The 16200-nt window shown below is 54.2% G+C and overlaps 2 protein-coding genes across 2 annotated transcripts in view; one reads left to right on the top strand and one right to left on the bottom strand.

The window, feature by feature from the left end:
• Positions 1–1100, top strand: part of CSUI_003357 (uncharacterized protein) — a 2385-nt gene extending 1285 nt beyond the window's left edge. Inside the window, exon 1 of the mRNA XM_068063555.1 lies at positions 1–1100. This exon is cut by the window's left edge and continues 1285 nt beyond it. Within this exon, the coding sequence (XP_067924468.1) occupies positions 1–360 (360 nt within the window). The 3' untranslated portion in view covers positions 361–1100.
• A 478-nt stretch (positions 1101–1578) lies between these two features.
• On the bottom strand, positions 1579–16126 carry CSUI_003356 (armadillo beta-catenin-like repeat-containing protein). The gene is made up of 3 exons (XM_068063554.1): positions 8959–16126; positions 3398–6971; positions 1579–2581 (listed from the first exon to the last, which is right to left on the bottom strand). Exons 1-3 carry the CDS (start codon positions 15195–15197, stop codon positions 2012–2014), a joined length of 10383 nt encoding a protein of 3460 aa, XP_067924467.1. The 5' UTR covers positions 15198–16126; the 3' UTR covers positions 1579–2011.
• Between the last annotated feature and the right edge of the window lie 74 nt (positions 16127–16200).

Raw genomic sequence — 16200 nt, 5'->3', positions numbered from 1 at the left:
GCCTCTTCCCCTGCTGTTGACTCAGCAGAAACTGGTCTCAGAGGAGAAAGCCTTTCAGAGAACAACCCTATTGCTTCGAGTCGATGGCGTAAGTCAGAAGTTCTCATGGGTCTGGGTACGGTAACCCCGATGGTGCTGGCTGCCACAAGCATTAGCCGTTTCCTTAAGGCCGCACATGCTCTGTCTCATTTCGGTGCTACAAAAGACGGGCAGTTTGTACGTGGAGGGGTGGGAGGACCTCGCGGCAGATTAGAAAAGACGGCGCTAGGACGATCAAGAACCCATTTCCTCAGACCTCAGGTCTGGAGAGTGCTGAAGCCAGGGGCGGAGCAAAGAACCAAGCATCTGAAATGGAGATGACATGTTGTTCCCTGCGAACGTTACTGCACACAGAGTACGGACAGATTTTCTGGGATAGCCCTGCGACGTACTCTGGACCATTCACGAGGAGTATCGGCACGGTTTAGTGCCGCTGTGTGTGGATACGTCTGAGGTGTGGGGGGCCGTTTTTTTGAGCTGCACCTGAGGTGCCGAAGGGGCGGGCTCCGTTTCGGGTTCAGATCAGGGGTCGTGGACCCGGCCACTCTTCTTGGACTCAATGCAGCCTCAGGGGCCTGGATTCTAGACACGACAATAGGAGGTCGAACCTTGGACAAGAGTCATACATTCAGTCCACCTCTCTTTTCTCCCAGGAGTGGTCGTGTGTATGCATTCGCAGACACTCCCGCAGAGCGTGTGCTTTTGGTGCGTGCGCCTTCTACGGCGCAGGAAGAGAACTTCACCGGGTTGCGGTGTGATTAGACAGTGTTGTTGCACCTCCCGTTCACTTTCACTCCCCATCTTCGAAGTGAGAGCCTTGCTCTGATTCCGGGTGTGCAGCGATGCTGCGTAGTCCAGAGTCTCCGTTCCTCGGGCTGCTTGTAGTAAGCGAGTGCGTATGTGAGAAAGTGCGCACGCACTGCTGCCGCAAAGTGTAAGCATGAGAGGGACGACATGGCTCCCGCAGGACAGACAGCAGAAGGACAGTACACGGGTTGTGGCTGCCTGGGTACGCGTGACTTTTTTGAAAGGTGTATCTTGTGTTGTTACGACATAGTGCGTCAATGAGACGCTGGTTCTCATCTGGGCGCCCAACTACCTGTGTTTTGTTCTGTACCGCGGAACGCGTGGAAAACCAATGTGCTAACCGGTAACTTCACAAGAGCGGTCGGCCGCCACGCGTGGTGCGCGAGGAGGCGGCACATGCTTGTCTGGTGGACGTAGGAAAGATTGGTTGCGGAAGCTGTGGACATTGCGATTCGGAAGCTCGTAGCTCGCCTCGAGAGCAGAAATGTCAAAGGAAACACAGGAGTGCAGGGAACGTGGCAAACCAACCAAGGAGTAGTATTCCTGGACTACTTTAGTTCGCCAAGTTCGTAACGGATAATTCAGTACCGGAGAAATCGCTTACACTTGTCTGGCGAAGACGCCGGTGTGGAATGGTATGTGAAGAAAATGGCGCTTAGGCTGCCCTGTGTCCAGCCGACCTGAATGCTGCAGGTGATGAAGAGTAGGACCACGTATGTGATGGACATCAATTGGGAACAGCATACTAGGTTCTTCGTACACCTTATCGGTCGCCCCGTTGTACAGACGTGCAGTGAAGAGCAAAGAGTCTTGCATATAACGAGAGGTGGATTCGCGGGGCACGTACATCAAAAGGGAAAAAGCAAGGGGGAAACCGTACTAACAACTTTGATTTCAGCACAGTCACGGGTGCGTGTGTACGGCCTATGTACAACCACATAACCAGAGACAGTTGTTTCTACGATATACTGGATAGTCGAGCAGCTTTGAGAGGGAGCGCAGAGTGCGCCATTAACACGCACCCTTGCCTCGACCACCGGTGCATGCACACGAAGCGAGCACCACATGCGCGCACCTGCGGTTGCACAAGAGTGACAAATTATTGCTGTCCTTTGAAACGCTGCACATAAGCAAACGCAAATCCGCATAGTCACAAGACCACGTTTCACTGTATCTGCGCAATGCCTAGAGCCTCGTTGAAAGCCTCGAGGGCTGCTTCCGTAGCCTGGTGATTCCCTGTTTCACTTGTCAGACTGCAGGATTTGGTGGTGCCTTCCGGGGTGTCACAGACTGGACTGACATGCAATGCACAACCGAGCCAAGAACGGGGTAGGCGAGCGAGATGCGACCCAACTCGAGGAGACAGAGCATCACAACAGGAAACAAGGGAATCGGGTAGCCCGGAAGGAAAGTAGAGAGTTGTCCCACTTTGAAACAGGTGGGGATGCTCCGTGTACACCAGAGACCTGCACGGAAACGACACAGTGTCGGACATACCGACACGACTAGATCCACACAGGGACAGTCGCTGTGTTTTCTCCACGGCTTCCGAGTCACTTGTTCGAGCAGACTCAGACGACGAACCCGGGGCCCGGTGGGAGGTCGTGAGAGCAGAAGCCACCTGGTGTCCAGTCTTCAAACTAGCAGCTGAACGCAGGCCTTCACTCCACATGCGCTGGCTCAAGCGCGATGAACAGACTACTTGAAGGGGAGATCGCACGCAATCCGAAAATGTCTGAAGGTCAGAAAGAACAGGTAAGACTATGAGGCGACATGGATACTCAGAACCGGAAAAGACATCGGCAATATTCCCTACATTATCAGCAATTGCTGAGGACGGGCATATTTACCAAGGCAAGAAGTATCTCCTGCACGGACCGCCCTCTAAGGCAGAAAAGAACTCAGGGATAGAGAGTGCTTTAACGTGTCACCAAGGCCCTTACACATCCCTTCATGCCTTCTTCGTGATACGCACACACCCGCACATGGTGTCCGGACCCCGGGCGGAAGTAACGTCGTGGCATCGCCAGAGTGAACCGGCCTTGGTTCGTAGTCTTTCTGAGCTTCCAATGAAAAAAAAGCGTACGGTGTAGCTTGCAAGGAGTCACATGCGGGACGGGGACTCATGACGGCCTGAAGGTCATTATGATCACCCAGTAAAACAACAGTGAAGCCCGTTTGTGGGACAGAAGACCAGAAAACGTCCGCTCCTTCAGAAGAGGAGCGCCAGGCCATTTCTGCCTGTTAAGAAACAGAGAGCTGGGACCTGTGAAGACTGCCTGGCAAGACGCGAACAACAGCGGTCTGTCTACCACTGTACGAGCACCGCCCGGTGACAGGAGAACGAAAAACGTGGAAAGTATTAGCGACTGGCTTCGCCCAGCCAAGAGAAGCACATCACGGTGCAAACACGTACCTTCCATATGTAAGCGTAATGCACAGACGCACGAGTGTGTATGTGAATGCAAGTGCGCGGCACAGAGGGAGTGTGTAACACAGTCATGAAGTGTCCCAAGCGCTTTTCAAGATGATGTATGTGAGTGGAACGTACCAAAGTAAGCTTCCACCGTGCGGTTGCTCCAAAACGATCAGCGGCTCCGTCAATCCATGCGTAGCCCAAAGCCTGCCACAAAGTCTCTCCATCTTCTTCTTCATCTCCCTCATCTCTACTCTGGTCTTCTATTAGTTTTTCTCCGGGGACAGACACTGTTCCTGTCCGAGCAAAAACGTCTTCCTTTATGCCAGCTGACTCGAAACTCGCTGTCCTGTTTTTGTTATCAGCTCGGAAACTATCTTGGTACCTTCTTGGCAGGCAGACCTTTGGCTGTCTTCTTGCCCGCATCTTTTGGGACTCCACGCAGCCTTGCCGTGGGGTCAATTGATCACCATCCATCCTTGGCTCCACGACATTGTCTTCGTTCCCGTCACACGTATGATCTCGTTGCCCTCCTAAATCGCGGCATACCTCGGAGACCGCGCTCATCTCTTCTTTCGTCCCACCTTGCTCTTCAGTAGCTCCAGTAGAGCAAAAGTCATCCTCGTCGAAGCCGTCGTTACCAACGCGACAGACGTCACGCATGTCGATGACGAGCTCAGGAAGTAGCTCAGCCCGGCTATCAAAGACCCTAAGAAGAGTCCCATCAAGACGCCACCATTTCCGAGCAAGCTCTGTGTCTCTGTGGTACTGTTTCCCCGAAACGCTCGCGTGCCCCTTTTCTGAGTTCCACCGGTCTTCACTACCAAAGTGTGAATCCGATTCCTGTCCTTCCCTTTGGTCACCTTCGATATCAACTCCAACAGGTACAAAACACTCTGAACCGAAGGAGGACGAGCGGGTGGATGTTGAAGGGCTTCTTCGGTCTCCGTACGGGGAATCGTTTAACGCAAGAATGTCGGATATAGTGAAGTTAGCTCCCGCCGGTAGTGATCGAGGGCATACATGCCAAACGTAGCCTCGAAGAGAAGAGAACGATGGAACCTGCTTAGCCCTGTTGCCCTTCACTCCTTCCTGTTCTTCGGGACAAGGAAGTCTGGTCTGGTCATGCCTTCTTCGAGAAACACAGGAAGAGTCTCCCAGGAAGGTGACTTGACACCTGTTTTTGTGCTCCCATGAGTCCACAACGATGCCCCTTTGCTTGGTCGTCAGTCGTACCCCTCGCTCGGCTCGACGAGAGACGTCCCCGGCCGCTGCCGTGTTAGACCGTTCCCATATGTTGCTTGCCGTCATAAAATGTCTCCTCTCCTGACATAGCACCTCTGCCGACAAGTCTTCCGGCTTTTCATCTTCCCCCAGTTTCCCTCTTCCCCCCGTCTCCGCTTTGCTTCTCCTCCGCCATTGTTCCTGCTTTGGCAGAACCCGCTCCTGTTCCCTTCTCTTCTCTCTGACAGGCTCCTGTACACTGCCCTCCACGTGAACAGGAGTCGCTGCAGATGGAGCAGAAACCATAGACAAAGCTCGGTCTTTCGGGCAAGGCCCTCCATCCTTGCAGGAATTACCCTGGTCTGACTGTGAAACTGCAGCGAGCACCGCGCGCCCAGATCTTACACCTCTCCGGTGCCGTGAGTGATGACAGGAAGAGACATCCCCCAGGGTGTCTGGTTCTGTCTCAACTTCTCCTTCTCCTCCATGCCCGGCCGCAGCAGAGCATCTCGTTGTCTCCCGCCTGGGCTGTGTCCGAATGTGAAGACCTCTTCGGAACTCCTTCACTTCTGCCTCATGCCTTCTTTCCGTGGTAGCTTCCGTGGCTGCACCGAGCTCCTTCTCTACCGTCCTCTCATTCTTTCGCCGTATCGAGCATCCTCCTTTTTCCGGGAAATCTCGCCCTCTTGCTGGGCTCCTAATCGCGATGCCTACTTGCCCTTCCAGTCTGGCTTCCGTATCTTCCTTCGGTGCTTCATTGCTTTCTCGCTCCCTGTGCGCAGCCTGAAGGACTTCTGCTAATCGCGGCTGTCCTTGTTCGCTCGCCGGACGTCCAGAGCCGCGGGAACCGACTGTCTCTTCACTCGAAGACACACTCCGGTGTGAGGACGAAGAAGAAGCAGAATTAGAGCCGCATGGAGACGAACTCTCAGAAGACGTCCGTCTAGAAAACAGAGTCGAGCTGGTATGGCAGTCTACCTTGACATCCATGGAGCTGGGAGAACAATGACGGTGAGGAACTTCACACACTTGACTTGCTGTATGTTGTTCTATCCCGCCAGAACACTCAGCAGGTGCAACACCGGCTACCCCTCTGTCGGAACCGCTAGTGCATGACGCGCTTGAGGGAAGACGCAGGGAAAGAGACACACCAGCGGAATCGGACGGAGAAAACGCTCCGACCGCAGTTGTAGAAGTGGACGGCAGGAAAGCGGAAACAGGAGAACACGATGTCGAGAGGGAAGGCAACGGCTTCATGCGCGCATCTGTTGTAGATGTCTCCACGGCCTGATGAGCTGCTTCCAAGTTGCCTTCTTTCTGGAATCGCTGTTCGTCTTCACAAACACTTCCGCTTCGGTAGTCCCTGTCGTGGCGAGTACTAGTGTCCTGACCTGATTCCTTCTTAATGCTCGTAGGACTGCAATAAGGACTGTAACCTACCGCAGCCCCTCGCCTGTCTTCCGAGTAGAGCTTCGAGCCCCCAGGCTGCGCAGCAGCCTCTCCACTTGTTGGAGCGCATTCAGTGATCCCCTTCGCTGCCTCGCCTTGTTTTGCGTTGCCTTCACAGTGCTGCCCTTCGTTTCTCATCCTTTTTTGCGCTTGAACGCCCGCTTGACTTCCTGATTCTTCGTCCGCTGCTTGTTTCGATCCTGACAGTTCCCCTGAAGGACTGCATTTGTGCTCTCGTTCTTCTCCATCGGCATCTCGCTCCCGATCATTGACCAACGTCACATCACTCGACCGCACCGGAACGCAGTGGCTTTCAGCGTTGTCCAGGTAGTCATGGCTTCTAACAGAAGTACCCAATGTACGGCTTTCAGCGGCCGCAACAAATGCACCGGCCGACCGTCTAAGGCTTGCTTGATCTCTACAAATACATGCAAGAGCCCTTTCTTTCACTTCAACCCGTACGTCACTTCTTAGTCTCAAAAGTTGAACTGCAAATCTCTCCGGCGAACATCCGCGGATCATCAGCGCCTGTTGAATCTCCCCGCTCTCGTTTTTCATTTCCGTAGGATCTCCTAACGAAGGAAACGAAGAACCCTGTCTCAGTATTGATTGCCAGTGCTTCCTGATGTTCGGAGACGGGTAAAACTTCTCGACTAGGCTAGAAAGGACGACCCCCAGATTGCTCTCAGGAGTCCGAAGGAAGCTCTCCAAGTCAGCCAAAAAGCCCAGGCTTTTATACAGACGACCCGCCGCCTTCTGACGTGTGTGGTGCTGAGTCGAAAAGCTCTCGAGAGAAAACCCCGTACTCCGTGACCCCTTCGCTGAGAGTGCCCCTAGCTCCTGCGTACGACAAGGTATGGGGTCATTTACAGAACTGACGTTCATTTTCGAAAAGATGTCTGACACGGAGGTAGGAGATGGCGGGAGAAGAAGATGTGCCGAAAGAAACAGCCGAGAAGTAAACGAGAAACGTGCGAGAGCCTCCGGGAACCACTGATGACTACTCCGGGATTGAGAGAGGGAAAAAAGGAGACGCCTGAAGGATAGGAAGCGATCACACGCTACAGTATCTGGAAGCGGGCAGCGCCGTTTCCTTTCGGCTAAGTCACGGAAGAGAGTTACGAATCGTGGTGTGTGAGCAGAACCGAAAAGATGTAGGCATCGGTTTCTTCATTGACGCCAGGTGGATGAACGGGGGACAGCAGCAAAATTACTACCGCGAAGCTGGACCGTGCCCTCATGTACTACCTCACTACCGTGATGAAAGATGACGTGGTCTCAGGTCTTCGTTCAAATGATACTACAACTTGAAGAATCCGTGCCAAGTGAAAAAAACTGGTATCAAGCTGCGGAAAGGGGTGGCAGAGTAAGAGACTGTTGAGGAACACGGGAAAAGGGACACTACAGCGCACACAAAGTCGCTCTGTAGCGCTTCACAAATACAAACAGCGAGGCCACGGGGAGATCTTTCCAAAAACAACGGCACGCAAGCGAGCATTGCGCATTCCCTGAAACCAAGCAAGAGCGTGGGCCCTCGCAAGAATCGAACCTCGCTACATACACGGACAGCTGCGTCCGCCCACCGTCCTACGTATCAGATAAATGGTGCCCGGTATGTATGTGCACCGTTATAGTAAAATATACGCTGTGTGTCTTGAGAAGCTAACTTGAGAAGAGACCGCTTTGCAAGAAGTCCAGTAACCTCTTACTGTGAAATTCCATATCAAGATGTGACATCGATACCGGAACGACCCGCAACGTCCGGTATCGACGTCGCATCTTGACGCAGCTCCAGACAGCAATGAAAAAGCACTACGACCACGGGCACGGTCGGCTCTAATGCCCTACTACACTGCCTCATTCCAAGAAGACAAGAAACTGAACTCCGGGTTCATCAAAATAGCTCGGTACCACATCTGCTGCGACGGAACCAACCTTTTGAGCTGATAACGATGTATACATCTCATCAAGTTCCACGCAGACTAACAGCCTGGAACGGCCGGTACACGAGAACCTGGTAAAACGAGGAGCGGGGACACTCAAAAACTCCCGTAGAAAAGATTCTGGACATTGATTGGGACGCCCAGGAAACACCGAAAGCAGCGGCCGCCCCTGGAAGACAGGTGGGGGTGACTCTTAGGGACGCCTCTACCAATGAAAGAAACACAATCTGGGGTCTTACAGTTTGCTGTGGTGCCACCCGGAAGGCAGCAAAGAAGTAGGAAAGGAGTAGAAAGAAGAAGGGATTTCCGTATGCAGGATTGCATGCACGAGAGCTCCAGCAACACGGACAGATGCAGCCTCCCACACGGCGAATCCGCACTGTGGCAGCAAACGTAGGTACGCGCCTAGCAATGAAGCCCCTTCAGAGTTCGCCGGACATACGAGACAGCGGAACAGATCAGGAAGAGGAAGAGAGAGGATGCAAGGGCTGAGACAAAGAGACAGACAACGCCACTGACAGAAGAATAAAGCAAGCGTGCATGCACAGAAATTCAGAAGCCCTGAGAGTGCCGCTGTTCTGCACGAGATCCGCGCTCTATTCCACGCAAAAACTTTCTTACCAAGAGAAGCACACGGCATCGTACTACCGGGTTGTTGAGGCGCATACACAGGAAGCCCCAACTTGACAATAAAAGCAGCCGGAGTCTGGACAAAGGACAATCAGCTGGAGCTTTCATAAAGTACCGAGAAAATGGGACTGGGAACGATTCCATAGACGACGATCATGCGAGAAACAGGCTTGCCTGCAGGGAGCCTTCCGATGCACATGGTAGAAGCTGCTAACCGATGGAACAAACGCTTGGGGAGCCTTATTCTCTAGCCGGGCTGAGAGAGCTTGACACAAGCTCTCACACAGGAGATGTAGCACGAGAATCTCGAGGGTCCTCGCTGATAAGTCGCTTTCAAAGAGTTCTCAAACTGTTAGATTTCACCTGTTTGCACACTCGCGGAACAACAATGGGAGCTGCATTACCCTCTCCCTTCCAAACGTGCGCGCTCAAAAACGGAAAACGTCTTACTGAGATCGGATGATGCCCAGAGCAGGTTCGGTGATGAGCTTGACTAGGCGACTCCTGACTTCACTCGCGAGAGCTGTCAACATGATCGCTTCAGTCGCAAAACCCCACTGGACTTCCTTGGCCCACAGCATTGTCTGTGTCTCTTCCTGTTCGCCGTCAATATTGTGAGAACGTCTTCTATGAGGCAGCACCACCACCTCTGAAGGAGAGCCCTCCATCTCGTGTTCGGCTTCACAGCAAGCAAAATGAGACAAAGGGTGGCATGCACCTCGGAAAGAAGACTCCGACTGATCTCTCTCTGACGTCGGCTCCTCCGTCTGAGCCGTGAACGGTGCACCTCTGGAAATTTCGTCCCAGGAGGACACCCTCCTCTTTCCTGTTTCACGCCCTACAAAACTAAGATTGCTGGACGGCGAGAGACACGATGGTTTCTGAAACCCAGTTTCCAAGCTACCCTGCTCAGTCGAGAGAACACCCCTGAGGCTTTCGCCCCCACTGCCAGAAGACGTCCCCTTCCTTCCTTCGTGTGCCGCTTCGAATCCGTCCCATCTTTGTCGCTCCCTGTCTCCCGAGATTATTCGGTCTTTTTCCGAAGCCCTCGCCCCGTGGCTCGCAGAGGCATAGGCTTCCAAGTGAGCATCACCATGGAGAGGCAACTTAGGCTCGTTGAACGGGGCGGTAAGAAGCCGCGTCTCCGCCCGAGCGCAGAAAAGGACGAGATGTGTTAAAGCATTCAGCTGAGCACAAAGGAAATCAGCCTCATCATAAAGGAGAGAAACGGCATCGGTACCTCTCCTATCTCCGACTGTGAACCGCACGTGACCCCAATTCCCGATACGAGTCTGACCCGTAGCTCCGGCACACCGTGGTGCGTCCAAAGACCCCACAACGGTCTGCGAGGACTTCTTTATGTTTTCAAGACGACGTCTTCCCCCCTCGGACGAGCTCTGCCTTCCATGTAGTGAGCTCGCTGCAGTACTAGACGCGGCATTACTTTGGAGATTGATTCTTGATTCGCGGGAGTACTTCTTGCCTAGAATAAACATGGTCTCTTTGTCCAGACTCTCGCAGCCGCAGTTTTCTGTTGTCGAGCGGTTACGGCCCACCAAAGAGGGGCATAGAGAATCGCCTCCACTGCGCGGACCAGACGACCGAGGGGAGGTCGCCCACCTCAGTGCGACCTCTGCCGCGGTGTGAGCAGCAACCGCCAGTTCTTCAATAGCGTGGACTTGTGATTTTGTCGCGTCTCCGCGCTGCGAGCTCGACCTACGACTGCCTGGACAAGACTGCGCTCCGCAGCTCTCTGCTGAAGACTTGGTTCCCACTCTTCCATGGTCTATGCGAGGATCGAGGCTCGTGTGTTTGACATACCCAGGACCAGCTGAATCAACACTAGTCCCAGCCAGCAACGGAAAAACCTCCCCCCCGCGAGCGTCTTGGTTGACGCCAGACTTGGGGGGCTGCGCTCTGGTTTCTTCTATGCCTTGTCCTGAGTGATAGCTCTCCTCCCTGCGATAACGAGTGCAGTGCATTGTCTCGGGCGTGTCAGCGAAAACTACTGTTCTGTCCAACGAAACTTCTTCCTCGCGTAGTAACCTGTCAGTAGCTTCAGAAGCACATCTGGCGAGGCGACCAGCAATTACGGCCGCCACACACGCGTACAAGAAAGCCCCTGCGTCGATCTGTTGAGGAGACAGCGTAAGTCGGGGTAATGCATCAAACACGTCACAGAAGCCCGTTCCTTCCCGGCCGGACGAGAGTCCTCTCGTTCTGAACCCTGTTTGTACAGCGGCGCCTGATTCCGCTTGGCATGAGGCACGGTTGGATGTTGAGTAGGCGTCAGATCCCGAGGAAACCATACGCCCCGAAGACAACCACGTCCGCATAGCCCGGTGAAAACCGCGAAGAACCGCCCGACACAGCTGGAGGAGACCCACTGCTTCCGGTGGTGTTATCGTCACTGACAGGAGATCGTCTCCTTTCCGCGTTGGCGAGCCACTAGAAGTCACACCGTACCCGCTCAAAAAAGAACTCTGCGCTCTGTGATCTACTTTAGCCCGTGCTCTCCTGCGGGGCGTCTCTCCGCACGTTACCCTCTTCTCCCAGATCGGCTCAAGAAGTTCTGTGAGCAGCCGCGACAGAGCCGCTGGTGCCGGGGTTGAAAGGGAGAAAGAGCACCCGACCAGGGGCCATAGCAGAGAAAGAGAAGCGTCTGTGTGCTTCGACCTCAACCTTGAAAAAAGAGCGGAGACGCAGTGGGAGGCCGCCTGGCATGCTCCTGAAGCAGCGGCTACTGCAGCGGATCTCCACCGAGCTTGTTTGTTACTCCAACACCCGAAGACACTCCACATTATGTGCGACGGTGTATTAGGCGAGCCCTCTAAGGACGTGCATAGATACAGAGACGAGGCAAAAGGCGAAGCGAGGTCGACCCAGTCCTGAGTCTCCGAAACACAGTCTTCGGAACATCTGCCCACAGAACCGATGGGATCTGGTGGACCATGCCCTCCTTGACAGTCCTCGAGAGTCACTTCACACAGAGAACACGCTGAGCAGATTCTTTCGCTCTCAGACATCGTACGCCCTGAGCTCGCCCCTGACTCTTCGACAGCAAAAGAACTCGAGTCATCCTTTCCCGTGCATCCCTTCGTCAGGTCAGAATCTGTCTCGGTACCACGGCAAACACTGCCCCCGGCTGGGGTGCCGCCTCTGAAGCAGGTCAACAGCAAACCTAAGGATCCTTTACTTAGGTGGCCTGCTTGCTTCTCTACAAGAAATCTGCCTCCGTCCGTCCTGGGCACTTGATAGTTTTGCGAGGAGTGTGACGTGTCAGCCGTCATAGCAAGGGGACTGACTGGTAGGGTCTGAACGCCGTCTTGAAGGAGTCCAGCCAGCGACTGCTTACTAGACTTGTGCAGCAAGGAAATGGGGCGACTCACTTCATGAACAGGATACCCACTTCGCCGGCTTTCCAAAAACGGTGATTGCCTCTGATGTATCTGAAATGCAAGAGACGGGGCTGCGGAAAACTCAGCTCCTAGGAGTTCGGCTAGCAGAGGCGCCACGCGTGCACGCGCAAGCTGCCTCACGGAAGCATTAGCTAAACATGCGACAGCTAAATGAAGAGACGGGTACCTCACTCCACCATGGCGCATCAGCTGTCGCTCATGGACATACAGACTACGGAGAAGAGTGAAGAGACACTCCGCAGACACTGGTTTAGCTAGTCCATGAGCCACCTGGCGTTGACGATACACCCATGCAAGCCCCGTAAGCTGGAGCACTGGCTGAGTGGATTCCCGACAGACAGACTCGACCCACGCTAACCACCGGTACTGAGATCGACGAAGGGTGGCGACCGTATTCTTGAAGAGAGTCTGCAGTGCAGACCGTTCGAGACGTGCACTGCTGCCCCCTGTCCCACACCAAGCCTGCCGTATCGAGCCCGGAATGGAGACGCGCTCTTCGGTGCTGCCCAAGACGTCGCGCCGCCGCAGCGACTCTATATCAGCAGCCTGCTCCCCTGGGGGCTGGCTGAGGGGACCAGCTTCCTCAAGTTCAGTTTCCTGAGAGGCTAGGTCGGACTGAGGGCTCGATGGCGGCTTCTTGCTGTCATCAACATCTGCCGGCGGCGGTTTTGTTGGAGAAACCAAAGGACTACCTCGGTCCCCCACTGGTTCGAAGGCACGGTTTCCCAACTCAATGACTTCGTCCCAACCCCGCTGAACGGCCGGGCTCACGAACGGTAGTCCCCCGGCTTCCAGGTGATGCTGTTGGTGTCCTGAACAACTTGATACTTCGAGACCGCGCGCGGTTCGGTCCTCTGCTGACGAACTGCCTCTTTGAGGATTTGTTGCTCCTTGCCTTTGTAGTACCTCGTCGTCTCTTCGTTGAAACTGAGGCTCGCCTTCGGGATCGTCCGAAACCTGACTCGAAGAGGAACAACGCTCTCGCCGCAATACTAGAGTTCCACCTTCGACATCCATTCGTCGTTCGCAACTGTCCCGGACTCTGCAACGTTCTCGCGTGATCTGACACTGGCGACGGGCGGGAGACTCCCTACTGCAGGATTCTCTATCGGACTCTGAAAACAGGGGTGCACCTTGGCTCGCCTGTCTCAGTTGCAAACCCAGCGTACACGCCCACTTTGATTCTTCCAGATCGTGAATGTGCGCTTCGATCTCTTGTAGACGATTGACGACAGTCTGCTCCCGCTTTCGTACGTGAATGTGGTGTAGGTACAAAGACGTGTTGGTCTGTTCAAGATATCGGCAGGTCATAGGAACGAGAGCTTCAAACGGTACCCGACGTACTATTCCGAGTAAGCCTCTCCACAACAGGCTTTTGCGTACAGCGTCCCTCGAACCATCTCCGTCCCTAACTGTTCTCTCCAATCTCTGCCCTCTTCGTGCCTTTTTTCTGCCTCTTTTCCTCGACAGAGAATCGTTCCTCTCCCCACAGATACGTCGTCGCATCTTGTCGCTCCCTTTGTATGGGAACTGTTGTGTCTCTACTCCACTGTGAGGACTGTCCGTACTGTCTCCTACACCACAGTCCCCCCCCGTAAAGCCTACCTGGTTGTCTTCTGTTCTTTTCTGTTGCCGGTCACCCCGCTCCGTGACTCGACATCCATCCCGAGACGTGGCTTGTTTCAGAGAAACACTGGGTTTTTGCTGTGCCACCGGGTGTACCACAGCGACCGAATCATCCCGCAGCACATCTCGAGGACTTCCCTGGACCACCCGCCCACGAAAATCTGCATCTCTTCTCACGGAGCTCGAAGAAGGACTTCTCCTGTCTCGAGGAAGAGCAGCGGTGCACAGCTTCTGAATGTGTTCTGTGGAGGCGTCTCCGTCGTGCTTTCGTTCTACACCTCCTTTTCGAGAAACGTGCAACCTTGGAAGGAAGGAGTCAGAATCACAGAGTTTACCATCTCGCCTCGAAATAATCTGTACCGCTTTGTGAGGACAGCAGACTGCGCTCCCGCTGTTATTTGTCCAAGCACTAATAGATTCGCCCGGATGTAAATCCGAGCAGGAAGCACGTTCGCCTCTCCGAGGCGGTACCATCAGGACATTCTCTTCTTCGCACTTCACTCTTTCGGAGAGCTCGCAGCGGCTACACAAATGGTTTTCCTCGACGGAGGCGAAACAGCTGTCATGGTCACCTTGAGTGCTCTCCGTCAGCCGAGCTTCCCTTGAAAAGCGAAGATGTCTAGGCCGGGCTGCAATCCTCCCTTCCGGATCACTCGCGATCTGTTTGCCTTTCCCAAGCCCTGTCCTTCGACGTTCACTTCCCCGGGGGGCGTGGCCCGGTCTTCGACTCGACAGTCGTGTCCTTGACTGTATCTCCCCTTCTTCTCTTTCTTCTGTTGCTAGTCTCTCATTCTCTCCGTCGTGTTCGCCTCCACAGTTGATGCCATCGTTAGCATCGCTCTCACTGTGGAGCTGCCTTGATAGTGGAGTGTGGCACAAGGTGGAGCCCAGGGCTCCCGTCTTCTTGAGTGACAGGGTGGCTTTAACCTCCATGTCCTCGGCACCAGCTTCAAAATGAGCGCGAGGTGACTCTTTTTCAGTCTCTCGGACTCCTCTTGCCGTTGCATCCTTCACTCCATTTCCAAAACGGCCGTTCTCCATCGGCCCAGGGCCACGAGATGCCCCCACGAATGCTTCTTCGGCTGGAGTAAACTCACTGTCATCCTTGACCCGAGACAGCCCAGCAGTCCTATTGTGCCTAGGAAATTCTTTCAGATCCAGGGAGTGTGAACGCGGCTTCGAGCTACAGACTGCACCTAAAGGTTTACCTCCCCTTCCACATTCCGAAGAACAAGTACTCTCTGTCACCCTCACCGATCCAAAACAGGTGCCGGGAGGAGACACCAGCATAGTGAAGAGATCGGTCAAACCCTCCCGGTTCACGTCGCCGGACCTTCCGTCTGAATGGGACGCAGATTCCCTCCGCTCAGGAGGCTTCGCACTCACTACATTTGAAGTGCTATTTCGGTGTTCTACACAGTTCCCTTTTCCGTTATATAGTGCATCTGCATGACAGGTACTGATTTTTGTTGGTGACGGGAGTACTTCCCTTCGTAAAGCGTTGTTCGCGTCTGGTCTCCCTTTCTCGCCTCTTCCGTTGTGGCATATTCCCGGTTTCCCGTCTGTCAATTGCTCTACTTCCATTTCTTCCTCTTCTTCTTCAGGAGACTGATCGGGCGTCCCCGTCTCCCTTGGCGACGCCATCTTGTGAATTGCCAGGGTGGTCAGGAGAATGCATTTGTCCCTTCTCTACAAAGCAGAACGGCCTCTTTTGTGAAAAGGCAGGAGGCAGATGACTGCGGACGCAAATACATGGGCTGATGAAAGTAATCCTAGTACCTGTACAGACACCCGATTTGCACCTAGGATCGGTCTTGAGCCGCCTCGTCTACAACGCGGCATCGGTACCTCCATCGCCAAACAGCAAATGGACTGCGCCTCAATACACCTCGCTATCGTCCTGCACATTAGCACGTCGTGACTCCTCCGCCAACCACCGAAGCCGTTGGTCTGCGTGGCCTAATGATTTTCCTTTCCGGTGCCGCAGCACGGACACCCGGAGTGCAAGCCCGGCGTACAGAGCAATGTGCAGAAGAGACACCCAGACAAACGAAAAAACAGTTTGGAGGTCGCCGCCCAGTACGGACGATCCAGTCCTCTCAAAGAAAAAAGCAACGAAACGTGTCTCTTCGTGTCCTCATTTCCGAGCGGAGCAAAGCAGGATGACGCGAGTACTTTCCCGACTCCGACTGACTCTCGTCCGCATCCAGACCCAGTTAGTTAGAGCCTTCTCGTCCATCGTGGGACAAAGCAGAGCGCGGGCCTCTACGCTAAGGCCCGGAGTGGAGCGACGGGCTCCCCTGGCGTGCTTCTGTACTTCCCGCCTGGAAGAGTGATTAGCATGATTAGCTACGGAAGATTTCAGTAAGCAAGTCAAGAGAAAGTAACAATAAGAGAGACGCACCACACATAGGCGAGCTTCCGCGGCAGGGAGCAAAAAGGGCAGTCCTCCTTCCATGGTAATGGAATGACGGAGATCCGGCGGAAAACGCTATCTGAAATGAGACAGCGAAGAAGCGAACCGACAGCGCAGAGCGGGCATGCACATGCATGTCTCCGGACTGTAGAATGACAGTCGGTGCTCGATTTACTAGATCGGAGAAAATCGCTGGCGGCCCGACCGCGGTTCGGAAACGAAGATCGCCCG

This window comes from Cystoisospora suis, assembly GCF_002600585.1.
Source record: "Cystoisospora suis strain Wien I chromosome Unknown contig_1477, whole genome shotgun sequence".
NCBI classification, from domain to species: domain Eukaryota; phylum Apicomplexa; class Conoidasida; order Eucoccidiorida; family Sarcocystidae; genus Cystoisospora; species Cystoisospora suis.
This window is presented reverse-complemented; position numbering and strand designations above follow the sequence as displayed.

Coding starts and splice junctions, on each gene's coding strand:
- CSUI_003356 (XM_068063554.1), bottom strand. CDS start 15,197: ATGGCGTCGCCAAGGGAGACGGGGACGCCCGATCAGTCTCCTGAAGAA. Junction 6,972..8,958: donor CTGGGCATCATCCGATCTCA/GTAAGACGTTTT, acceptor CCTATCCTTCAG/GCGTCTCCTTTTTTCCCTCT. Junction 2,582..3,397: donor CACGGTGGAAGCTTACTTTG/GTACGTTCCACT, acceptor TCTGACCTTCAG/ACATTTTCGGATTGCGTGCG.